This window comes from Salvelinus namaycush, chromosome 22, assembly GCF_016432855.1.
Source record: "Salvelinus namaycush isolate Seneca chromosome 22, SaNama_1.0, whole genome shotgun sequence".
Classification (NCBI taxonomy): domain Eukaryota; kingdom Metazoa; phylum Chordata; class Actinopteri; order Salmoniformes; family Salmonidae; genus Salvelinus; species Salvelinus namaycush.
The window spans coordinates 26897037-26923358 of NC_052328.1; the positions used below are offsets into that span (position 1 = coordinate 26897037).

A 26322-nucleotide genomic window follows, 5' to 3' on the forward strand; every position below is an offset into this window, starting at 1 on the left:
TTTTTCTTCATTGCTTTTTGCAACACGAGCATCCAGGATTGATTCGTTGGGATTCAACATGCCCCGTTCATGTGAATAGTACACACAACTGCTTTAAAAAAATTATCAAATCAACCTTCAGGCTTCAGAGTAAAACGCAGCACACATCTGTCTTGTCTTTATCTTTTCACTGCAACTCTGCATCGAGATGTAGGGAATTATTACTTTAAAAAGTAACAGCAGTAGTAAAACTGTATTTCACACTATGATGGTTAAACTTTGCAATTGATGCGCGGTCCACGTGCGTGCCGAACCGTGGGGGGGTGATACGTACGGATCAACTATGGTCCATTACACCACTAGTGACAAGCCAAATTTCTTCAGGCTCCTGAGGTTGAAGACGCGTTGTTGCGCCTTCTTCACCACACTGTCTGTGTGGGTGGACCATTTCAGTTTGTCCGTGAGGTGTATGCAAAGGAACTTCAAACTTTCCACCTTCTCCACTGCTGTCCCATCGATGTGGATAGGGGGGTGCTCCCTCTGCTGTTTCCTGAAGTCCACGATCATCTGCTTTGTTTTGTTGACGTTGAATGAGAGGCAAGTCAGTTAAGAACAAATTCTTATTTACAGTGACTGCCTACCCCGGCCAAACCCTAACCTGGACGACGCTGGGCTAATTGTGCGCCGCCCTATGGGACTCCCAATCACATTATGCTGGTTTGTTGAATCTTGAATGAGCTACTGTGAAAAATAGCTAGTATCTTTCTCTAGAGTCAAGACCCAGACAACACAGCCATGTCATTTGATACTCCTATGTGCAAAATATTATCAGACCAACTCGGTCCTGAACCACAACATGCAGCATTCCAGTATTTTTCCTGTGACCTTTGACCCTAGCGGTGTGCAGCAGCAATAGTAGCTGGAGCCATCTGAAAGTGATTGCCCATGTGGCTTTTATTATGAAGTCATTAAGGCTCTGTGGGGGATGGGCCCATTATATGGGAATCCAGAATCCACCCTGGACTCTGATTATTAACCCACTCTGTTACTAAACACTACAAAACCCCACTCTCTCATCTGGTTCCCTCTCCCCTTGGGTGCCCCCTACCCCAGACTGTCTGTTGGCCACAGACACAGTCTTCCACACTGAATATCCCTTCAATTCAGTGTGATCCTGCTTCAAAAGAGAAGCACTTAGACCAGCTAGAACACAATGTGCCCCTGTAGGCTAATCTCCTGTTCAATGAAGACTACAGTCAGGCATTGTTTGTCTTTATAGTGAACCTACTTCTCCTTTGGTTTAACAATCAAGCCTTAATTTCAGAGAAAGGGTATGAGTCTCGGTTTCCTGCCTTGTAGAAAGTAGTTTGTACCTACTTTGTATTGCTGACATTGTAACATTCTAGTGTGGTCGTTTAGATGCCAGAGAAGTGTCCCTTTTCAGGAACAACAACTGTAAGGAGACAACTGCTCTCCAATGGCAGGTGGAGGCAGGCCAGACTGAAGGTCACCAACAACACTGTGTGGGGTTGTGGGAAAGTCAGGAAACCTACAGTCACATTTAGAAGCCTGAAGACGGTTAGAAGACCGAGGGAGTGGTGAGAGTAGGGGAAATAGGTGAATATGAAATCAGTTTCAGTGGTGAAAAGTGAAATTTAGCAAAAGTATTTCTTATCAGAGGAACCATGTATAGATATATATACCCACATAGATATACTGACCCACATTATACTGTAGATATACTGACCCACATTATACTGTAGATATACTGACCCACATTATACTGTAGATATACTGACCCACATTATACTGTAGATATACTGACCCACATTATAGATATAGTGAATAACAGTGATTGGGCCAATTGGCATTGACAAAATAGATATTGTCATTGTGATGAAAATGAGTAATATGATGATATGAAATGACAGAGAGGCCAGGGCCGCAGTAGACTTGTACTGTCTTCCACCAGAGGAAACATGTGTGGTCCAGTGTCACTCCGAGTCCTTGGGTCCCTGCTCCCCGGAAGAACCCCCATCACCAGATTCCTGTGAACAATAGCTGGGCAGGAAGGAATGCAACTCTGAAGGGTTCGTCACTGTCCGTGCGCCCCTGTGAGTTTCCTGCCAGGAACAAGTGAGTGTAGTGATGGAGGGAAGGAGGAGGGAAGGAACCACACTATGCACATACAGCACTATGATAACAAAGCCTGGGGAGCCAACCCTCTGCTGAGCCAGGGCTGCTCAAGGGAACATCATCTACTTTAAACCTCCTCTTCTCTTCTTGCCCCTTCTCTCATCTTTATTTCTCTCTCATTCTCTCGCCACATCTTTCTCTTTCTCGCTCTCCCCATCGCTCGCTCGCTCGCTCACTCGCTCACTCTCACTCTCTCTCGCTATCTCTTCAGACATGCTTGGTTCAGTCAGCCTCTTTAAATTATTCATCCAGTGCCTGCCTGCTCCTTATCTTTAGTGCTCAAGAAGATTTGCCTTTCCAAATCACTATACAGGCTTTCAGTTAGAGGAAACAGCATTTAGAAGGCATTTGTTACTGCTGGCATTCTGTACTTCGAATAGAAATCCAGAACGGCTACTCTCTATTTCCCTTATAGATATTGATTAGCTTTGATAACGTATTGTGAGCATGGGCCTTAAAACCATCTAATCGTCGTCTGTTCCACCCTTATCCTAGCTATCAGAATATTATTTGAGTTCCTCACTGCGACCTTAACACTTAAAATGGAAGTTCACACATGTTTACATGTCGACTTTTCCCTCTTTCTGTGATTGTAGTTGCACGGCTCTCATAACAGACCTACTTCTCTCAATTGATATTCTGAGGCTGTTCATGTTCTGGACCGAGGAGGTTGCAAATATAGGCCAGTTACAGTTATTTTTATTACTAATGGTGCTCCAGTCTGGGCCAAAAACATCCTGTTAGTTTAGCTGAGATTTATGTGTGATCCTCTAGATGTCATGTATGTACATCTGTAAGAAATCTACATGGAATGAGAGAAATCTTGTCTTCAAAGAGGATGCCATTAGGATTGGTGAAACTGTTGTGTCACGATCAGTTGTTGATTCGTTACAGATATATAATAATAATATATTTTTATATAAGATATAGCTCAGCTGAAGTGTTGCTAGTGAGTAATGTTTATCATGGCTTTTATCATTAGTGGACTTGGCACTATAAGCAGTACATTTATCACCGCCTCTTGGAAGCGTATATTCCATTGTATAGGCTACACCCAATAACCTTCTAAACTCACTACCTCTGCTGTCACTAGACACCCAACATCTGCACCCACATGGAGAAGACGGATGCACCATAGCATACACTTACAACAAAATCTTGCCATTGATATTATGGCTGTCCGTAAAGATGTTTTATCTACTGGTGGAGATTTACAGTAGGTATAATTGCTGTGTGGCCCTTTTTCTGAATAAACATGCCTGGTTGTCTAAGCCTGTTGTTAGTAATCTGTGTTTATGGCCCAGCTCCGCTCTCTACCCCTGGGGCTGATGAGCTGGCTTAACACACACAAACACACAGAGAGAGAAAGAAACCACCTGGCTCATTATTTTACAGTATAATCCTACAGATTATTACCTCAGCCTTGATGAGCTTCCTAACAGCTGTTTTCTCATTTCATCTATGTGTGGCTTGGCCTCATATGATACCTAGCGGATTGGATTGCTGCAAAATACAGTACAGTCTTTTTGGTTGGGGACAGCAAGCATTACCAGTTTTACATGTGTGTAATAGGGTTACCTGAATGGCTCATCTCATAGCTGTAGTACGCATCCTATCTGTGAGACCGGGGGCAGTTATCTTTTTAGCCTTTTGCGAAAGTTCATGGGATTTGATTATGAAATGGATTTGAAACTAGGGGCAAATCCCTGGGAAGTTTAACAGCTACAGTTGAATATAAAAAGTGTAATCAAATCAATGCTAGTAAATGGTTATCAATGGTAGTAAAACGCTAATTGACGATCTCTTTGTGTCTGCAGAGCAAGGTCTGGAGGAGATGAGGAAGCTTTTGTTGCTGTTGCTTGGCTGTGCTGTCCAGGTAAGTCTTACACTCGTCACCACCTTAATCATCTGTCAGTAGTCTACCATTACCATACTCCTGTAGGATGAACCCTCTTTCTACTACTGTTATAAGTAGCTCTTACTCACTAGTTCCTGAACATCTATAACCCTCGGCACTATTGTTCAGACAAGTGTTAACACAGCTACAGTTTATATGAGTAATGTGAGTAAAATGTGTCATTCTCACTCAGACTAGCTTTAGTTCCCCGTTTCCTCTTCCTCAGCAGTTGGCACTGCGACAGGTGGTCTGTCCTGGCTGTCCTGGTAGCAGGTCAGAGAGGGGTCAGAGGGGCTTCTCCATGGGAGGCCCTGTCTGCCCTGAACCGACCCTTGTCTCTATCTCTGCCCTGAGCCTGGCTGGAGTAACGATGACGATGCATCATACATAACCAGCGCCCTAGCAAGAGAGATGCTAACCTCACACTGTCGTTCTTGTTCACACTTAGCTCACTGTTCAGGGGTTCTGAACAGGCTACTTCTCAAAGACTCCTCAAAGGGAAATATGTATCCGTCTCATCTGTCTGTGTGAAGTCGATGTTTTTTTTCCCATCATGATTTGATTACAGGTTAAAGGCACATAAAAATAATAGTTTTTGCAAAATGTCTGCATTTTTGAAGCGGACAAACTTATCTCCCTTACTCTCACCAACAGGAAAGAACAAAGTAGCTGCTCACAACGCATGGTTACCAAATAATATACTAAGAGAATACCTACACATTCCTTCAGACATCGCTTTCCTTAAAGCCAACCAATCAGAACTCAGGCCATTCTCCTGTGTTTCGGGAGCTGACCTCAGGAAGACCTCAACAATGTTCCACTCATTCTCCAGACTGTCATCCTAACCCCAAACTGCCTCTTTTTGTTTGCAGTGTGAGAAGAAAGAGGAGTACATCGAGAGGATCCAGACCTTAGACTTTGACACAAAAGCTGCCATAGCATCTCACATCCAAGAGGTATGAGAAAAAACACATTTTTGTGAGGGCATCTAGTTAAAACATAAACCCTGAGACCTCTTGTGTCTGTTTTGGGCCAGTTTGTTATGTAACAGCTCAGACACACCGGTAGGATTGTCAAACATTTGCCTGCCGAGAGTACTTAGCATCTCTGAACAGAGTATCGGCAGTCAATCGCTTGTGTATTCACACAGCAAAGACCTTGGAAGTCGTCAGACATTCAGCTATAAAATACTCCTAACCAGAAGGTGGCGCTAGCGTTGTTTGGCAATGCATGTGTAACAGTATAACTTTAGTACGTCCCCTCGCCCCGACACGGGCGCGAACCAGGGACCCTCTGCACACATCAACAACAGTCACCCACGAAGCATCGTTACCCATCGCTCCACAAAAGCCGCGGCCCTTGCAGAGCAAGGGGCAACACTACTAATAGGTTTCAGAGCAAGTGACGTAACTGATTGAAACGCTACTAGCGCGTACCCGCTAACTAGCTAGCCATTTCACATCCGTTACACTCACCCCCCTTTCAACCTTCTCCTTTTCCGCAGCAACCAGTGATCCGGGTCAACAGCATCAATGTAACAGTATAACTTTAGTACATCCCCTCGCCCCGACACGGGCGCGAACCAGGGACCCTCTGCACACATCAACAACAGTCACCCACGAAGCATCGTTACCCATCGCTCCACAAAAGCCGCGGCCCTTGCAGAGCAAGGGGCAACACTACTAATAGGTTTCAGAGCAAGTGACGTAACTGATTGAAACGCTACTAGCGCGTACCCGCTAACTAGCTAGCCATTTCACATCCGTTACACATGTCTGTGTGTGTTGCTTATGGTCTAGATTCCAAGCTAACTGCGCTAATGTTGCAATTTTGTAGAAAGCTCTTGTTGATACTAGCCAGATGGCCACAGCTAGATAACTAACTAGCAAGATGACGAAGAAACATTTTCAAATCACTCTCCATAATCCCACACTGCCAGCGCCAGTGTAGCACAACATAACTAGCTAGCTAAGGACACTGCACTAACTTGGCAGCTAACACAGGCAGCTGTTTCATGGAAGCTAGCTAATCCGTTGTGATTTTAATGATAATGTCAACTCAGTGGTTAGCTAGCTTGGAGGAAGTATTTAGTGTTGTGTGCATTGCATCTGTGCACTTAGCTAGCTACCATCCCACATCCCACCCACATCCCACAGCCTACATTGCATATGAAGTGTGACTGGCTCATCCGTGGATGTACAGAGAAAATGCCCTCTTTCCTTTTTTTAAATGTATTGGCTACCCCACGTACGGGTTCATGCTCTCTGATTGGCCCAAAGTCAAGTTGTTGGTCACTGATGAGCGTTTGCGATTCTACAAGTAGAATCGTTAGGGTCGTCGCTACCAGGTCGGCAAGTAGCAGCTACCGCTTTTGTTCTAGCAAGAGAAGGAACGTCCTCCCACTGTGATAAGTACCTATCAGCATTCTTTCAGCAATGAGATTCTCTGTGTTTCATGCTTAAAGACACTTGAGTTATTGTAGGACAGATCTGTGAGTTTATCAGCCAAATTTACATTACTGCCCGTCACAACTGTTTGAGTTAAAGTAGTTGGCTGCCCATTGCTGTCAACACACCTGGGTCTCTGTGTATTGGCTGGCAGAGTGAGATGACTCTATGCTGTTGTTTTGAAGGTGACCCACAACCAGGAGAATGTTGTGGACCTGCAGTGGCTGGAGGGGGGCGAGCTGCCCCCAGAGGACCTGGACTCCTTCTCCAGGAACATGGCCTTCCATCTCAAACGCCTAGTGGACGAGAGAGACGACCAGCTGGAGGTACATGTCTGAAACATTGGGGCCTTTTTAACTCACCCCACAAGAGAGTACATAAAAGGTTGTCTTAATGAAGAAGGGTGGAAAATTGTTAACAATCTATATAGAGTCTGGATGGTGTCTGTTTGTGCATTTATATGGCATGTGTGTGAGTTGAACCTAGAGCAATCTGATTAAGCATGGCCCACCCATACAACTGCCATGGCCTGGTAGAGCAGCAGTCCCAGCATTCTATTGGCCAGGGGGGAGGACAGGGGAGGGGGTGGGGTGATAATGATCTCCAGATCTCCTCTGGAAACCAGACGCTCTTCATTAAAAGCCCATTTCCTTGCATGGCCACTGGGTTATAAACGGAGGAGGAGAGAGGAGGGTCGTGGGGTGAACTAAAATGACGATGATGGGAAGATATTGTTTGATTTCCTCTCTCTTTCACAGACCATTTAAACCCAATGTTTTTTCCCACTCTTATCTTCAAACCCAGCCCAATTCACCTTTGAGCCTTAACAGCATTAGGCCAATTAGTACTTGGCTTTTCATTATGTTTGGGGTTTCCATTTAAGTGACTGGTCCCGGTGTCTAGGTGCTGCTGCTTCTTCCCTCAGAGGCCCGTCCTAATCGGAGTCATTACCCTAAGCTCACACCTCCCAGACTGAGCAGACAGAAAAGCAGGGCAGCCTGACGCAACATATGGTAGACTATATAGTCTGCAAACCACACCCTCAGTATACTCAATCTTCAATACCCTGCCTGACAACTGCTTTGACCCTCATTGTGATCAATGATCTAACACGGTTGTAAGCAATTTGTTAGATGACTTGGGCTGATTATTTCAAGTAAGGAAGGCGTGATACATGTCTCAAGTATACACTTGGTATATAAACATGTATATTGAGATGCACCCCTTTTGCCCTCAGAACAGCCTGAATTCGCTGGGGCATGGGCTCTACAAGGTGTCAAAAGCGTTCCACATGTTGACTCCAATGCTTCCCCCAGTTGTGTCAAGTTGGCTTGATGTCCTTTGGGTGGTGGACCATTCTTGATACACACGGGAGCTGTTGAGCGTGAAAAACCAAGCAGCGTTGCAGTTCTTAACACACTGGCTCCTACTACCATACCCCGTTCAAAGGCACTTAAATATTTTGTCTTGCCCATTCACCCTCTGAATGGCACAATCTATGTCTCAAGGCTTAAGAATCCTTCTTTAACATGTCTCCTCCCCTTCATCTACACTGATTTGAAGTGGATTTAACAAGTGACATCAATAAGGGATGATAGCTTTCACCTGGATTCACCTGGTCAGTCTATGTCATGGAAAGAGCAGGTGTCCCTATTGTGTTGTACACTCGGTGTATATGATGTGTGTGTAGGATACATGATCATAGCCATGGTCTGTGAGTTGTGTTGTGTCCTTCCAGACCATCGTGGAGCTGACCCAGGAGAGGGACTGTGGACAGTACTCTCCCCAGCCGTTCTGTGCCCAGTCGCCCAACGACTCGCCCAGCATGCGCCGCACAGAGAGCCGGCAGCACCTGTCTGTGGAGCTGGCCGACGCCAAGGCCAAGATCAGACGTCTGCGCCAGGAGCTGTAAGTACCCCCGTTGGCCTTTCAACAGCTCTGTACGCACCCCATTGGCCCTTCTGAGTAAGTTTGTAGTGGTAGACTGCAAAATGTCTGTGGGATCTCTAAACATAACATTGGTTCTCACAGGTTGTGTAAGCTTCCTACAGGTATCCTATAAGTACTGTGGTTGTCCCATGTACTGTCTAGCAGAGTGTCTAAATTTGACACTGCATTCATCTGCTGCTTTTCCAGAACTGTGTGCCATTGGAGCTGGGAGTCGTGACTCAGCTCTCTCTCTGTCTTTTGAGGAGTATCTCGTTCTCTGTTTTCCAGTTCATATAGCACTCTAACGCTGACCGGAGAGAACAGCAAAAGCAGGACACTAATTGCGGAGCTAAAAATCATTACATGTCAGGGGTATTGTTAGAGGAGAAAACATTTCCTGTAGCCTCTCAATAAGACGCAAGTGGTTCTATGCTACTGTTTTGGTGTGATAGTGCTAGACCTTTTTGCAGTGTCATAATTAACTTCCTCTTCAGAGTCCATTAGTCTTGGCAGAGACAAAGGCCAGTGGTCAGTTTATGAAAGGGAGGGGTTGTTACGATATGCTTTCTTTGTTTCAGGGGGAAGTGTTTAAGAATGCACAAACTAAGCTGCTGACTGTGGATTCTCTTCATCAAGTCCATCAAAAGATTGAAATGGTTTGCCCAGTAATGTTGTTGGCATTCGAACCGGTTCTGAGGTATCGGGCATTTTACGATGATCATAACTCGAGAAGATATCAGTGAAGCTGCTAGTGCTGTACCCGACTAAAAAATGCACTGAGCTTGTCTGATGCTTTAAGCACACTATTTGATGAAATAATTAGGACAAATGACTCAAGAGGGAGCCAGAACTCAAGATAACCAGAAGAAAAAAACTGTTAGCTCCCCCTGGTGCTGCAGATTCCCCTGGCGCTCCCCCTGGCGTTGCAGATTCTGAAGTTGCTGGTAATAGGCTACACCAGGGGTCGGAAACCTTTTTCATGTAGAAAATGTACAATTTATCTTACAATTTCTTTCGATCTGCGTGGCAGTTATGATTTTCATATGCACAATTTCGCGCATAACGTCTTCTTATCTCCAAATCAATGTTGTGTGGTTAATCTAAATTCTATCTAAATTATTCAAATCTAAAAGTTACTTCTATTGGTATATAGGTTAAAAAAATGCCAACAAATCAAAACATTGCAGGTATAAAATATCCTGATAAAATAAATATCATATGAATCACATTTGCGACGCATGACCTGTCTGCAACGAACTTGAAACATTGTATCAACTATCACCTGGGTCCGGCCTGAAGCCCGCACTAGCAAACTTGCAACATTGTATAAACTATTTTGGGTCCTCAGAGTTTCCCGTGCAGTGACACAGATGTTTCCACCAAATCAGAGCATGACATTTCGGTGGTTATTGAAAGGGAGGAACTATTGTCATTCTCATAACAGACTTTTGAGGTGAAGAAAAAAAATACTTTGAGAAGCTCCACAGCTCATTAGCCTAGTGGTGGTGAGTTAAGACAATCAAAAATACTATCAGACATCCCCACATTGGCACAGTTATACATTTGGCCTACTTCTATGCGTAATTAGGTCCGCGTCCTTACTCAACATAGACAGGAGAGCTCCAAACAAAAGACAATTAATAAATTGACAAAACTCGTAAATGGAAGGAAATAAACCAAAACTTGTTTCTCACAAGTGTAGCATAGGTTGTAAGCCTTGCAAACAACGTGTCTACCCCGACAATGAAAACAGTAAACGACTGTAATAATAATATATTGAATGCATTAACAGAAATTACTGTAACCAAACAAACATTGTAGATTATAAATGATGGGGATTAACAGTAAATGTAATATTGATGTATGTAATGGGGAATTGATAGGCACTAACAAAGGACAGACAATTCACACAATGAATGTGCACAAATTGGCAGAGAGAGCACATTCTGGAGAGCGATGCACCTTGTGCATCTTAGCCACACTCCCCTTCTTCTTGGATTGTGCCATCCCTGCAGCCTCCGTAATGGATTAGTCCACTGAGACAGGGGCCAAACAGACATAAAACATTTTTTATATTTGCGACCGCTCCACTAAATCTCGGTCGACCAACAGCCTATCGACCGAACAATGGAACAGTTGACTAAATGGTGTCAGCCATAGAAGCTGCAGACTGCTTCTCTGCAGGAGTGCATATACTGTAGTCTCCTGTGGAGATGATATGGCCATAAATAATCACATACTGCTCCTGTCACCCAGGCCAGTCCTGATGCTGTCTCCGACTGATACCGACTCAGATGTCTGGGGATTTGGCCCAGATCAGAGGATTCCATGACAGGGCATTATAGTTCTTCTTTATGTGTCTTTGACCTACAGAGCACAAAATCTATTGAATTCCACTTATTTTTCTCCGATTTCTGGTCATTGTTCACTGTGAAGCACCAACATTTGAGGGAAAGGGATCATTCTCTGTTAAACCCAATACATAGAGATCCACTGTGTTCTACTGTCTTTACTGATTGCCAGGGAAGGTCCTCCTGAGGGCACAGTAAAGTGACCATGTGACCATAGCTCCGGCAGAATATCTTTAGAAAATATGCTTAATTTTCATATTTTTTAACTTAAGTACAAAACCTGGTGTTAAGAGGAATGCAGGAATAGATTGTGTAGAAATAGATGACGATATGACCCAGTCGCCATCTCAATCCTGTCAGGTTCTGTAGAACGACAGTATGGCGCATTGTCTAATGTGAATGGTAGACTGTAAAATGTGGGTAGACCATGGTACCACGGTTGTTAGTGACTCAGAGCTGCTGCAGGCTCAGTGCTGTCACCCACACAGGTTCACAGTGGATGAGCAGCTTTGTGTTGAGCCTAGTCTGTCATCTACTCTCTTTATTAGGGCCTAAATGAAACTGGGGGAAACACTGAAAGGTGTTGAAAAGTTGTTTTACTGCTGTGGCGAGACTGAATGTCTGATGACATGATCTATTGTGGGATGAGATTAAAGGGCTCCAGACACACATGGTACACACTGGAAATGTGTGTGTGCGCCCGCGTACGTGTACCCTGTGCTCACCAAAAGCAGCTGTAGCAACAGCAGCAGAACGTGAGTTTTATTCCACGCTCGAAGCTAGCTGCTCCAGCCTCTGATTTCAACATGCACGTCACAGAAAGTGTGGAACAGAACAGTGATAATAATTCCTCCAGCCAATAGCAGACCCAGTAGAGATCACTAATCTGGACCAGGGAGACTGGAAAGCATCTCAGCTCATTTGAGGAATGCACAGCCCTCTTCAAGGCTCTGTGTGGCGCATTCTTCATTCCTCACCGACCGGCAGCCTGCAGGACTGGCCTCCCTCAGCCTCAGCAAGCCCCAACCTGCTCCCAAACCGAGTCGTTGTCGCATCTAAACAAACAGCAGGAGGCCATACAAATTGCATTTAGGTTGCATTGCCTGTCTATTGCGGCGTCACAATAGAGCAAATCCATTAACAGAAGAACCTGATGTTGGTAGTTGGGCTCTATTTGCTGCTCATGCTGGGTTGAGGGGGTCTGAAGTCAGTCTAGTCAGAGACATGGGGAAGAAAGGAATCTATTGGCATGTTACACAGTTAACCAGATGTTATCTGGATTTGCTGGATTATAAAGAGCCGGTGGAACCAAAGCAAGGCAGCTCTACAGTTAGAGATTTGCATGTCACGGGGAGTTGGTTGTGAGGTCATTTGTAGGTTGTTTTTGTGGTCCTACTTTGTATATTTTCAGTTGAAATATGTTTGTATATCATTTGGTAATTAACCCCATCCCCAGCCCCCAACCCACACACACCCACAAGCAAACCAGCTGACCTGGCCCAGTAAGGAAAGAGGTCCATGGATTCCTTTCTGCTGGGTAAACATCTAAGTAAAAATTCCAGTGTCTCAAGGCAACTTTAAAGAAAACAGAAATACATATTTGTGTGGGACAGTTATGGGTTTGTTTGTGAGGAATGGTGTTTTTCAAATGCGTACATATGTGAATGTGTTTTACAATGTCTCTTTTTTTTTCTCTTGCACCCCCCTTCTCTTACTCGCTCTCTCTCTCTTCTCCCACCCTTCTCTCTTCTCAAACCCTTCTCTCTTCTCCCCTTCTCTCTCTCTCTTCTCCTCCCTTCTCTCTCTTCTCCCACCCTTGTCTCTCTTCTACCCTTCTCTCTTCTCCCCTTCTCTCTTCTTTCTCTTCTACCCTTCTCTCTTCTCCCCTTCTCTCTTCTACCCTTCTCTCTCTCTCCTCCCTTCTCTCTCTGTCTTCTCCCACCCTTCTCTCTCTTCTCCCACCCTTCTCTCTCTTCTCCCACCCTTCTCTCTCTTCTCAAACCCTTCTCTCTTCTCCCCTTCTCTCTCTCTCTTCTCCCCCCTTCTCTCTCTGTCTTCTCCCACCCTTCTCTCTCTTCTCCCACCCTTCTCTCTCTTCTCCCCTTCTCTCTTCTCCCCTTCTCTCTCTCTCTTCTCCCCCTTCTCTCTGTCTTCTCCCACCCTTCTCTCTCTTCTCCCACCCTTCTCTCTCTTCTCCCCTTCTCTCTTCTCCCCTTCTCTCTCTCTCTTCTCCCCCCTTCTCTCTCTGTCTTCTCCCACCCTTCTCTCTCTTCTCCCACCCTTCTCTCTCTTCTCCCACCCTTCTCTCTCTTCTCCCCTTCTCTCTTCTCCCCTTCTCTCTCTCTCTTCTCCCCCCTTCTCTCTCTGTCTTCTCCCACCCTTCTCTCTCTTCTCCCACCCTTCTCTCTCTTCTCCCACCCTTCTCTCTCTTCTCCCCTTCTCTCTCTCTCTTCTCCCTCTCTCTTTCTCTCTTTTCTCTCCTCTTCTCTCTCTTCTCTCTCCTCCCCCCTTCTCTCTCTCTTCTCTCTTTTCTCCCCCCCTCTCTCTCTTTCTCTCTCTCCTCCCCCTTCTCTCTTTCTCTCTCTCTCCTCTCTCTTTTCTCCCCCCTTCTCTCTCTATTTTCTCTCTCCTCCCCCTTCTCTCTTTCTCTCTCTTCTCTGTTTTCAACCCCCCTTCTCTCTCACTCTCTTTTCTCTCTCTCTTCTCCCCCGTCTCTCTCTCGGTCTCTCACGTTTCTCTCTCGACCTCCCCCCCCCCCCCCCCTCGCTTGCTTTCCCTCTCCCCCTGTCTTTCCCCATCTACCTCTCTCTCTCTCTCTCTCAGGGAGGAGAAGAGTGAGCAGCTGCTGGACTGCAGACAGGAACTGGACATCATGGAGACTGAGAATAAGAGGGTTCAGCAAGAGGTGCAGGACAAAATCTACCTACTACAGCACAGAGTCATACAGAACAACTCAGTACAGCACAGAGTCATACAGAACAACTCAGTACAGCACAGAGCCATACAGAACAACTCAATACAGCACAGAGCCATACAGAACAACTCAATACAGCACAGGGCCATACAGAACAACTCAATACAGCACAGGGCCATACAGAACAACTCAGTACAACACAGGGCTATACAGAACAACTCAGTACAGCACAGAGCCATACAGAACAACTCAGTACAGCACAGAGCCATACAGAACAACTCAGTACAGCACAGGACCATACAGAACAACTCAGTACAGCACAGAGCCATACAGAACAACTTAGTACAGCACAGGACCATACAGAACAACTCAGTACAGCACAGAGCCATACAGAACAACTCAGTACAGCACAGAGCCATACAGAACAACTCAGTACAGCACAGAGCCATACAAAACAACTCAATACAGCACAGAGCCATACAGAACAACTCAGTACAGCACAGGACCATACAGAACAACTCAATACAGCACAGAGCCATACAGAACAACTTAGTACAGCACAGGACCATACAGAACAACTCAGTAAAGCACAGAGTCATACAGAACAACTCAGTACAGCACAGAGCCATACAGAACAACTCAGTACAGCACAGAGCCATACAGAACAACTCAGTACAGCACAGAGCCATACAGAACAACTTAGTACAGCACAGAGTCATACAGAACAACTCAGTACAGCACAGAGCCATACAGAACAACTCAATACAGCACAGAGCCATACAGAACAACTCAGTACAGCACAGAGCCATACAGAACAACTCAGTACAGCACAGAGCCATACAAAACAACTCAATACAGCACAGGGCCATACAGAACAACTCAATACAGCACAGGACCATACAGAACAACTTAGTACAGCACAGGACCATACAGAACAACTCAATACAGCACAGGACCATACAGAACAACTTAGTACAGCACAGGACCATACAGAACAACTCAATACAGCACAGAGCCATACAGAACAACTTAGTACAGCACAGGACCATACAGAACAACTCAATACAGCACAGAGCCATACAGAACAACTCAGTACAGCACAGAGCCATACAGAACAACTCAATACAGCACAGAGCCATATAGAACAACTCAATACAGCACAGAGCCATATAGAACAACTCAATACAGCACAGGACCATACAGAACAACTCAATACAACACAGAGCCATACAGAACAACTCAATACAGCACAGAGCCATACAGAACAACTCAATACAACACAGAGCCATATAGAACAACTCAATACAGCACAGGGCCATACAGAACAACTCAATACAACACAGAGCCATACAGAACAACTTAGTACAGCACAGAGCCATACAGAACAACTCAATACAACACAGAGCCATACAGAACAACTCAATACAGCACAGGACCATACAGAACAACTCAATACAACACAGAGCCATACAGAACAACTCAATACAACACAGAGCCATACAGAACAACTTAGTACAGCACAGAGCTGTATTAAATGGCTGCCCAGACTATTTGCATTGCCCCCCCTTTTCTACGCTGCTGCTACTCTCTGTTATTATCAATGCATAGTCACTCTAATAATTCTACCTACATGTACATATTACCTCAACTAACCGGTGCCCCCACACATTGACTCTGTACCAGTACCTGGTGTATGTAGCCTTGCTATTGTTATTTTACCGCTGCTCTTTAATTATTTGTTACTTGTTACAGCGTTGACATTTTATGTGCCACAGAATGTCACCACTGCTGAGTAAACAGAGGGAGTCAATTACAGCTGATGTCAGACAGAGCTCCCAAACCACATCACATGACTTAGCACCAGTATTACGCCACTTAATACATCAATACACACGATCTGTCTGCCATGAACCAACGTGTCTCTCCTGAACTCCAGCTACACACTACAGTATGTGTCTGCCATGAACCAACGTGTCTCTCCTGAACTCCAGCTACACACTACAGTATCTGTCTGCCATGAACCAACGTGTCTCTCCTGAACTCCAGCTACACACTACAGTATGTGTCTGCCATGAACCAACGTGTCTCTCCTGAACTCCAGCTACACACTACAGTATCTGTCTGCCATGAACCAACGTGTCTCCTGAACTCCAGCTACACACTACAGTATGTGTCTGCCATGAACCAACGTGTCTCTCCTGAACTCCAGCTACACACTACAGTATCTGTCTGCCATGAACCAATGTGTCTCTCCTGAACTCCAGCTACACACTACAGTATCTGTCTGCCATGAACCAACGTGTCTTTCCTGAACTCCAGCTACACACTACAGTATGTGTCTGCCATGAACCAACGTGTCTCTCCTGAACTCCAGCTACACACTTTCGCACATAAGCGACACACTAACCGTGCTGCTGAGCTATGCCAGGTGTGTCACACAAAGCTGGCCCAGACCACTAGACCAAAGCTCCACCCATAAGATCTCATGTCACCTCTGGTGTCCTGACTGCCCTCAGAGTTATACAACACATCAAACCATTGCCACCACCTTCTGTTTTACTTTCTTAATCATTAGGTTAATGCCCTTAACCAATTAGTGGCTGCGCTATTTATAGCTTGGCTAACCCCTTAGATGTTGTCTTTGTTGTAAACATAATTTGCAGCGTTAGGGAGTAGGGCCCACCACAACAACATGGCAGAGCTGCTTATTATTGTGTGTGTGTGTGTGTGTGTGTGTGTGTGTGTGTGTGTGTGTGTGTGTGTGTGTGTGTGTGTGTGTGTGTGTGTGTGTGTGTGTGTGTGTGTGTGTGTGTGTGTGTGTGTGTGTGTGTGGTCATTTCAAATCCCTCTTCCAGAGAAGATGACTGACTCATGACACTATTGACTAAGAGGAGCTTCAGCCTGCCTCTGTGTATGACTGCCATGTGTGTCTACCTATATGGTGTCTACCTATACAGTCCACGGTGTGTTTGTTTACCAATATGAATTATGCCTGGTGCAATGCATGTATATAGTGGGGGTCTGTGTGAAACAAATATCTTGTATGAGTGTGACACTGACATGTAGTGTTTCGTTTGTCCCCTCCAGAGCCTGCAGTTGTTGTCGGACGCCCGTTCTGCCAGGGCATATCGTGACGAGCTGGACGCTCTGAGGGAGAAGGCCGTCAGAGTGGACAAGCTGGAGAGTGAAGTGGGACGCTACAAGGAGAGGCTCTACGACATTGAGTTCTACAAAGCCAGAGTAGAGGTACGCCAAAACAAAGAAATAGCACCCAACAAGCTTGACGTGTCAATGAAGCATTCATTGTGTGTAACATAAATGTATTGACCTGTTGTCCCAATGTTGGTTGAATGTGTGGTGGCGGGGATGGTAGTAGTGATATGGCTGTGGTTGACGTGTGTGTGAAATCTGCTGGGTCCTACAGGAGCTGAAGGAGGACAACCAGGTTCTGCTGGAGACCAAGGCCATGCTAGAGGACCAGCTGGAAGGAACCAGGGCTCGCTCTGACAAACTCCACGAGCTGGAGAAAGAGAGCCTGCAGCTCAAATCCAAGATCCACGACATGGAAATGGTAAAGGACAGAGGGAAACGTAGTGTGTTTTGTGTGTGGGATCAGAGGAATCAAACAGACAGAGTGGTCTGATTTTACAAGCTCTTTTTTTTATTTTATTTTTTATAAATTTTATCCCCTTTTCTCCCCAATTTTCGTGGTATCCAATCGCTAGTAATTACTATCTTGTCTCATCGCTACAACTCCCGTACGGCCTCGGGAGAGACGAAGGTCGAAAGCCACGCGTCTTCCGAAGCACAACCCAACCAAGCCGCACTGCTTCTTAACACAGCGCGCCTCCAACCCGGAAGCCAGCCGCACCAATGTGTCGGAGGAAACACCGTGCACCTGGCCCCCTTGGTTAGCGCGCACTGCGCCCGGCCCGCCACAGGAGTCGCTGGAGCGCGATGAGACAAGGATTTCCCTACCGGCCAAACCCTCCCTAACCCGGACGACGCTAGCCCAATTGTGCGTCGCCCCACGGACCTCCCGGTCGCGGCCGGCTGCGACAGAGCCTGGGCGCGAACCCAGAGACTCTGGTACAAGCTCTTTTTTTGGAGCCATCTTGTAGGTCATCTCTGATGAATGCCCATACTATACTGTAAGGCTTAGCGTTTGTGGAGCCGTCTGACAGTGTGTTGTGTGTATGTTGTCTGTCTGTGTGTTTGTTAGGACCGGGACATGGACAGGAAGCGTATTGAGGAGCTGCTAGAGGAGAACCTGGTCCTGGAGATGGCCCAGAAACAGAGCATGGATGAGTCTCTCCACCTGGGGTGGGAACTACAGCAGCTCTCCATGACCCCTGACCTGACAGAGGGTGAGCAGCCTGGAGCAGCAGCCCTCAGCACTGGGGCTCTGGCTTCAACCCTGGCCCTGGCTTTGGTCCTTCATACACACACAACAGATTGGACAGGGTTTATCTACACATGACTAACTCCTGTAATTAATATTCAATGACTCCAAGACCCAGATTAGCACTGGGCCTGGATTTGGAACGATGTTAATGGGGTTAACTGGTCTTGGATCAGGATAAACCCTGTCAGTAACTACAGTTAGGGATATTCCATACTTCCTCTTCCCTTGGGGGACTTCATACCACTATAACAGAACCTGTAGCATTTGCATACAGTATGTTGTTGTGTGCCTAACCATAGATGGTTTCATTGTGCAGTGCCTCAGAAGTCCCTGGGCCACGAGGTGAATGAGCTGACATCCAGCCGGCTGCTGAAGCTGGAGAAGGAGAACCAGACCCTGCTGAAGACTGTGGAGGAGCTGAGGGGCTCTGCCAGCAAACACGTCCCCGCACGTCTCCTCAAGGCCGACAAGGAGAACCAGAGGCTCACCCAGAGGGTCAGAGCAGCTTCTATACTTGTATAGAATATATACTGAAATCCTCTCACTTGCTTCCTGAACATTTCCCCTTCTCTAGCCCACCCAACATGGGCTCCACACTTGTTCCTTATGCATCAACAACATAACAATGGCTGCTTGCTCTTTACCCCTACAGTAGCATCTTGGTCCAGCCCGCTATATTTCACCCCAGGACTTGGCTTTCAGGCCTCTTAGCTCCATGACACCAGAGGGAATTGAAAGAACGGAGTAATTCTTGAAGACCGTTTCCTATTCTCTCGCAGACTTGACACTTGAAGGCCCCTCCATAAGCTAACTCTCGGCTATTTTCAGACTGTGCTCTCCGCATAGAATGCATGAAATGTGCCTTTCTCACACAAAGACAAGAGGCAAGACTGAGTTAGGCAGCACCACTGGATCGGTCTTTATGAGAGCCCATTTTAAAGTGAACCCAAGCAGGAGCTCTTGTACAACAACGGCCGTTTAACTGGCTGCCTGTAGATGAGCAATACGTAGGCAGTTTGGAGTTAAGCTGCTTTGACAGAATTAGGTGCTTGTGGGATATCTATGATATGATTAGTAATAATCAGTCTGCCTTGTGAAGAGTTTACCCTGTAGACTAGCATCCTGTCCTGTACATCAAGCTGCCTCGCGCTACAGAAACAGGAGATAGACTAGCATCCTGTCCAGAGGGTGTACCTGTACATCAAGCTGCCTCGCGCTACAGAAACAGGAGATAGACTAGCATCCTGTCCAGAGGGTGTACCTGTACATCAAGCTGCCTCGCGCTACAGAAACAGGAGATAGACTAGCATCCTGTCCTGTACATCAAGCTGCCTCGCGCTACAGAAACAGGAGATAGACTAGCATCCTGTCCAGAGGGTGTACCTGTACATCAAGCTGCCTCGCGCTACAGAAACAGGAGATAGACTAGCATCCTGTCCAGAGGGTGTACCTGTACATCAAGCTGCCTCACGCTACAGAAACAGGAGATAGACTAGCATCCTGTCCTGTACATCAAGCTGCCTCGCGCTACAGAAACAGGATGCTAGACTAGCATCCTGTCCAGAGGGTGTACCTGTACATCAAGCTGCCTCGCGCTACAGAAACAGGAGATAGACTAGCATCCTGTCCAGAGGGTGTACCTGTACATCAAGCTGCCTCGCGCTACAGAAACAGGAGATAGACTAGCATCCTGTCCAGAGGGTGTACCTGTACATCAAGCTGCCTCACGCTACAGAAACAGGAGATAGACTAGCATCCTGTCCAGAGGGTGTACCTGTACATCAAGCTGCCTCACGCTACAGAAACAGGAGATAGACTAGCATCCTGTCCAGAGGGTGTACCTGTACATCAAGCTGCCTCACGCTACAGAAACAGGAGATAGGCTCCTGCTCCTATGAGCCGTTCCAGCTTCATCAGAAGGGCTTTATATGGACCTGCCTACGAGTCCCTTTAATAAAGGACATGTATCACAACACTGCCACTGTGACTAGAGAAATATAAATAACATAATCAGCGTCAATTCAGTTTTATTTTTGCAAATTAAAATTCAAAAACAGGCTCTTCAATTTAACAGTGACCGAATCACAATAGAATGGTGCCAAACTGTGATGGGTAATGGTATGGTAGACAAGTACCTGCCTGTATTGCACACTCTCATTGTGTCTGTGATCTAAGTGACTGGGTGTCATGGTAACAGTGCGTGTCCTGTGTGTGCCTGCAGCTGGTGCAGCTGGAGAGTGAGCTGAACACAGAAAGGGAGAGTCTGCACAGTGCAGAGAGTCTCGGCACTGACCTGATGAAGGAGAAGGCTCTGCTGGAGAAAACCCTGGAGACGCTGAGGGAGAATTCTGAGAGACAGGTACACACACACACACACACACACAGACACGGTGGGTCGAGGGACTGAATTTGTTTTGATCTGGTCTGGTGCCAAGAGTCTCCAAATGACATTACTACCTATGTATCCGGATCGAGTTTTCTTAGGAGATAGCAGTCTTTGTGCTTGCATTCTCCCAACTAGTTGGAGAGCTCTGTGTGGCTTGGGGGGTAAAGCAGACAGAATGTAATGAGGTCACAGGGTGTTTAGATTGATGATGTTTACAGTGAGACGACATGGATACAAACCAGATCTCTGGTGAACCTACACTACAGCGTTAACTAGGAAGAAATCAGGACCCTAGGTATAGTCTTCTCAGTTCCCATATTCAGGAAAGACTCAGGGTTCTCTTCATATTAACACCATACTGAAATATGACTTGAGTTGACCTACCATACTGCCACTCCGACGTCCTCTATGTCGTGTCCCAGGTGAAAGGCCTGGAGCAGGAGAACGAGCATCTGACCAATACCGTCTCGTCGCTGAGGCAACGCTCCCAGGTGGGCCCTGAGGCGCGGGTCAAAGACGTGGAGAAGGAGAACCGCGTGCTGCACGAGTCCATCCGGGAGACCAGCTCCAAGCTCAACAAGCTGGAGTTTGAGCGGAAGCAGCTGCGTAAGGACCTGGCGGTGTACAAGGAGAAGGGCGAGCGGGCAGAGGAGCTGGAGGTGGAGGCGCAGCGGCTGGAGAGGGAGAACGAGGCCCTGCAGAAGCGAGTAGCCAGCCTGGGCATCACCTGTGACAAGGTCTGCCTCTCTGCATGCATTGGTGGCTGTGTAGTTCACCTCTAGTGGTCTGTGTACCTGCTGTCTATTCTGTGCCCCCATCATATACAGTAGATGGGACTTTAAAAGAGGAGAATTTATTAATTGATACATTTTCATACATTCTCTCAAATCATCAGGTGGCGTCTCTGGAGAAGGAGAACGCAGAGCTGGAGGCAGAGGGCCGTCGTCTGAAGAAGAACGTGGAAGGCCTGCGGAGCACCTCCTTCCAGCTGGAAGCCCTGGAGAAGGAGAATGTCCAGCTGGACGAGGAGAACCTGAAGCTCCGCAGGGCTGCAGAGGCGCTCCGCTCGGCCGGGAACAAGGCGGCTCAGCTGGAACTGGAGAACCGGGAGCTGGAGAGCGAGAGGAGCCAGCTGAAGAGAAGCCTGGAGCTGCACAAAGCCTCCTCCAGGAAGACGGAGAGGCTGGAAGTGAGCTACCAGGGCCTGGACACGGAGAACCAGCGGCTGCAGAAATCCCTAGAGAACAGCAGCCGCAAGATCCAGCAGCTAGAGGGGGAGCTGCAGGATGTAGAACAGGAGAACCAGAGCCTGCAGAGGAGCCTGGAGGAACTGAAGATCTCCAGCAAACGTCTGGAGCAGCTGGAGCAGGAGAATAAGACTCTGGAGCAGGAGAGCTCTCAGCTGGAAAAGGACAAGAAGCAGCTGGAGAAGGAAAACAAGAGACTGAGACAGCAGGCGGAGATCAGGGACTCCAAGCTGGACGAGGACAACCTGAGGATCAGCCACCTGGAGAAGGAGAACCGCTCGCTGGGTAAGGAGATGACCTCCTTCAAGGACTCCTGCAACCGCCTCAAAGACCTGGAGAAGGAGAACAAAGAGCTGGTCAAACAGGCCACTATAGATAAGAAGACCCTGGTCACTCTGCGAGAGGTAATGGTGTAGCTACTACCCCAGAGAGGCATGTTGTAATGTTAGGAGATATATTGTAATGCATTGTGTGGATCCCATAAGACTTCAAATGTGCATTTAGATGATCGATAAAGTTCTGTTATAGTCATTGCACCTGCATTATGCAAGAAGTAATAGAACCAGAGCATAATGTCAACACATTTTCTCAAACTTGGAACTCCACTGTGCTCCATAAGATTATATTATTCATTAATAAAGGATTGGGTTGTAGGGATTACAAATGTAAAGTGATTCTGGGTTGGCGTTTGATGTTCCAGGAACTGGTGAGTGAGAAACTGCGGACTCAGCAGATGAACAATGATCTTGAGAAACTGACCCACGAGCTGGAGAAGATAGGCCTTAACAAGGAGAGGCTGCTGCAGGCCGAGCAGAGCTCTGACGATGACAGGTAACACACACACACAAACCACTATGCTGCTGCTCAAAAGTACCACATCAATGAAGGTTCATAGTAGGCACTCTGCCATCAATACACTGTCAAGACCTTGAATTCTTTCCAGGGAAGACCCTTGGTCTTTAATGATATTGAATGTCCCTTATCTGCAGGTACAAGCTGCTGGAGTTCAAGCTAGAGTCCACTCTCAAGTCTTCTCTAGAGATCAAGGAGGAGAAGATAGCTGCCTTGGAGGCCAGACTGCAGGAATCCTCTAACCTCAACCAACAACTGCGCCAGGAGCTTAAAACTGTTAGTTCCCAAACAATACATTACAACAGTTCAGAAGACCAAAACATTATCCCGGAGAGATTCTGTGTTATGTTCTTTAACACATGACTCAGAGAAACACTGAAATGCTTCTGAGGCCATGTATTATGTATTCATTCCTTTTTCGTTATGTTATCTATTCCTGAGGCACCAGGAGCCTGGAAAACACAGAGAATAGTCTCCACAGCACGTTTTTCAACTCTGTGACGAAAACTAGAACCCTTGCTGGGGTGCCAGAACAGAGAACAGTATATCTTTGGAAGATTTGGGGGGATGGACGTTTAACCCTTTGACCTTTCCAGGTGAAGAAGAACTATGAGGCCCTGCGACAGAGGGAGGAGGAGGAGGAGAGGATGGTGCAGAGCTCACCCCCCAGAGGAGGGGACAGGGAGGACTCTCAGGCCGTCAACAAGTGGGAGAAGGAGAGCCACGAGACCACCCGGGAACTGCTCAAGGTCAAAGACCGCCTCATCGAGGTGGAGAGGAACGTGAGTACACTCTATCTAATCAACAACTCAAAACAGCCGTCTTAAATACTGCATGTGACAGTGATGTGTCACTGAAGTGTGAAGGGCCTCTGCATATAATTAATGCCTGTGTATATCTTGTCTGTCTGTATACCATCTCCAGAACGCCACCCTCCAGGCAGAGAAGCAGGCCCTGCATACCAACCTGAAGCAGCTAGAGACCCAGAGCAGTAACCTGCAGGCCCAGATTCTGGCTCTGCAGAGACAGACTGCATCTCTACAGGAGAACAACACCACACTACAGACCCAGAACGCCAAACTACAGGTAAGCCCTGGTTCCCTCTGTTGCTCCCTCACTGTTGTGCCCTGAACTCTATTTTCTGGCCTTGTCTACACTGCATCTATAGCCTGTATTGTAGTTTAAATTCTCCCCAAGCGTGTCTCTTCTCTCCACTCTGCCCCGTGGCTAGAGATAATTCCTTTCTCATTCAGCTTTGCGCCACAACATCTATTTTGATGTATTTTATGGCAGCGGATCAACAAAGTCTTGCGTTCTGCTGCAAGCCAAAACTAATTACAACTTTGAACATGTCTGTGCTTGTGATTTGTACTGGCAAAAAAACATTTGACCACTGATGTCTATCCAAATCAGACAAGGACATGCAACGTCTCAACCATCAGAGTGGACTGGAGGGACAGGCTGGCTGTGTACACAGTGCCCCCTGTTGTTCAGAAGTGACACCTGTGTCTATTCAAATTATTTTGTGAGGTTCTTACCCTGGTTTTCACATAATCAGTTAATCTAATCCATTGCTATTCCTAGCAGGACATGACAAAACCCTTGAAAAAACTGTTATAGTTAAGGACATTTTTGATTGAGTTCAGACTGCTCAGATCGTCCAATCAGAAGTCTTGTTTCCCCCCTAGGTTGAGAACTCAACGCTGAACTCCCAGAGTGGCGCTCTCATGGCCCAGAATGCCCAACTGGCGACGCAGCAGTCAAGTACGGAGAACGAGAAGGAGGGGGCGGTGAGGGACAGGGAAGACCTGAGGTCCACCTATGAGATGCTGCTAAGGGATCATGAGAAACTGGCTGCCCTGCATGAGAGACAGGCCTCCGAGTACGAGGGCCTCATCGGCAAACATGGAGGCCTGAAGAGTGCCCACAAGAGCCTAGAGTCACAGCACAGAGACCTGGAGGACAGGTGGGGTTTCTACTGGCACTGTTATGTGCTAAATGCATAATGTAGCACAGCTGGCCTACCATCACACACTTACCCACACTCACGGCCAAACACACACGTGCACGACAGTCTTATTATGCATTCACCTCCACTCTACCATTACACAGCACTCAAGTCGGAGACGCGTGTACAGCTGCTGTTCACTAACAGGTAGTACTGTATTTACAGGTATAACCAGCTGCTGAGGCAGAAGGATCAGCTGGAGGAGCTGGAGAAACAGCTGAAGGCAGAGCAGGAGAAGATGCTGTCTGAGAACAAGAGCCACGAGGCCACGGCTGCAGACTACCACAAACTGAAGGAGGAGAATGAAAGGTTAAACTGAATACTGTATGTATAAGGAACCGAGGGGGAGGGGGGTGTGGCCTGAGGTTTACTTTGGGGTGGAAGGGAACATCCCTAAACTGTCAATCCAGCTGCAGAGAAACCTGTGCAACAAGATTTTTTGAGAGCGAGGGAAAAGAAAGTCTGTTTTGAGTGGCAGTATACAGACATTTTAAGTGGTTGTTTACAATTAGAGAACTAACCATTTAGCTGTTTTCCTCATCAATTAGTGAATTATCCCCTTCTCTCATAAAGGTCTCTCCCTCAACGCATGGTTTGACCTTTGCCAGGGGCTATGAGTAAAGAATGTACTGTTTGAAACCCATTCTGATGTTTCTGTGTGTAGGCTGAACATGGCACACCGTCAGCTGGTGAAGGATAATGAGGGCCTGCAGGCCGACCATAAGAACCTGAAGAGCCAGATGAACGGTGCCAAGCTGGAACAGACCCGCATGGAGGCAGAGTTCTCCAAACTCAAAGAGCAGTACCAACAGCTGGACATCACCTCCACCAAGCTCACTAACCAGTGTGAGGTACGGTTACATACCCCTCAACCCCACTTCTCTACCTCCCTCTCACCAACCAGTGTGAGGTACGGTTACATACCCCTCAACGCCACTTCTCTACCTCCCACTCACCAACCAGTGTGAGGTACGGTTGCATACCCCTCAACCCCACTTCTCTACCTCCCACTCACCAACCAGTGTGAGGTACGGTTGCATACCCCTCAACCCCACTTCTCTACCTCCCACTCACCAACCAGTGTGAGGTACGGTTGCATACCCCTCACCCCCACTTCTCTACCTCCCACTCACCAACCAGTGTGAGGTACGGTTGCATACCCCTCAACCCCACTTCTCTACCTCCCACTCACCAACCAGTGTGAGGTACGGTTGCATACCCCTCAACCCCACTTCTCTACCTCCCACTCACCAACCAGTGTGAGGTACGGTTACATACCCCTCAACCCCACTTCTCTACCTCCCACTCACCAACCAGTGTGAGGTACGGTTACATACCCCTCAACCCCACTTCTCTACCTCCCACTCACCAACCAGTGTGAGGTACGGTTACATACCCCTCAACCCCACTTCTCTACCTCCCACTCACCAACCAGTGTGAGGTACGGTTACATACCCCTCAACCCCACTTCTCTACCTCCCACTCACCAACCAGTGTGAGGTACGGTTACATACCCCTCAACCCCACTTCTCTACCTCCCTCTAACCAACCAGTGTGAGGTACGGTTACATACCCCTCAACCCCACTTCTCTACCTCCCACTCACCAACCAGTGTGAGGTACGGTTACATACCCCTCAACCCCACTTCTCTACCTCCCACTCACCAACCAGTGTGAGGTACGGTTACATACCCCTCAACCCCACTTCTCTA

General features: G+C 47.0%; 1 protein-coding gene across 1 annotated transcript in view; it reads left to right on the forward strand.

Moving 5' to 3' along the window:
- LOC120017810 (girdin-like) overlaps positions 1–26322 on the forward strand; it is a 75387-nt gene that overhangs the window by 32204 nt on the left and 16861 nt on the right. Inside the window, exons 4-22 of the mRNA XM_038960780.1 lie at positions 3993–4051; positions 4945–5028; positions 6705–6845; positions 8258–8427; positions 13623–13704; positions 16801–16959; positions 17138–17284; positions 17936–18080; positions 18435–18613; positions 20340–20477; positions 20927–21241; positions 21400–22155; positions 22452–22582; positions 22741–22879; positions 23200–23385; positions 23528–23689; positions 24292–24569; positions 24777–24920; positions 25276–25462. Of these exons, the coding sequence (XP_038816708.1) occupies positions 3993–4051; positions 4945–5028; positions 6705–6845; positions 8258–8427; positions 13623–13704; positions 16801–16959; positions 17138–17284; positions 17936–18080; positions 18435–18613; positions 20340–20477; positions 20927–21241; positions 21400–22155; positions 22452–22582; positions 22741–22879; positions 23200–23385; positions 23528–23689; positions 24292–24569; positions 24777–24920; positions 25276–25462 (3602 nt within the window). The remainder of the gene's footprint in view (positions 1–3992; positions 4052–4944; positions 5029–6704; positions 6846–8257; positions 8428–13622; positions 13705–16800; positions 16960–17137; positions 17285–17935; positions 18081–18434; positions 18614–20339; positions 20478–20926; positions 21242–21399; positions 22156–22451; positions 22583–22740; positions 22880–23199; positions 23386–23527; positions 23690–24291; positions 24570–24776; positions 24921–25275; positions 25463–26322) is intronic.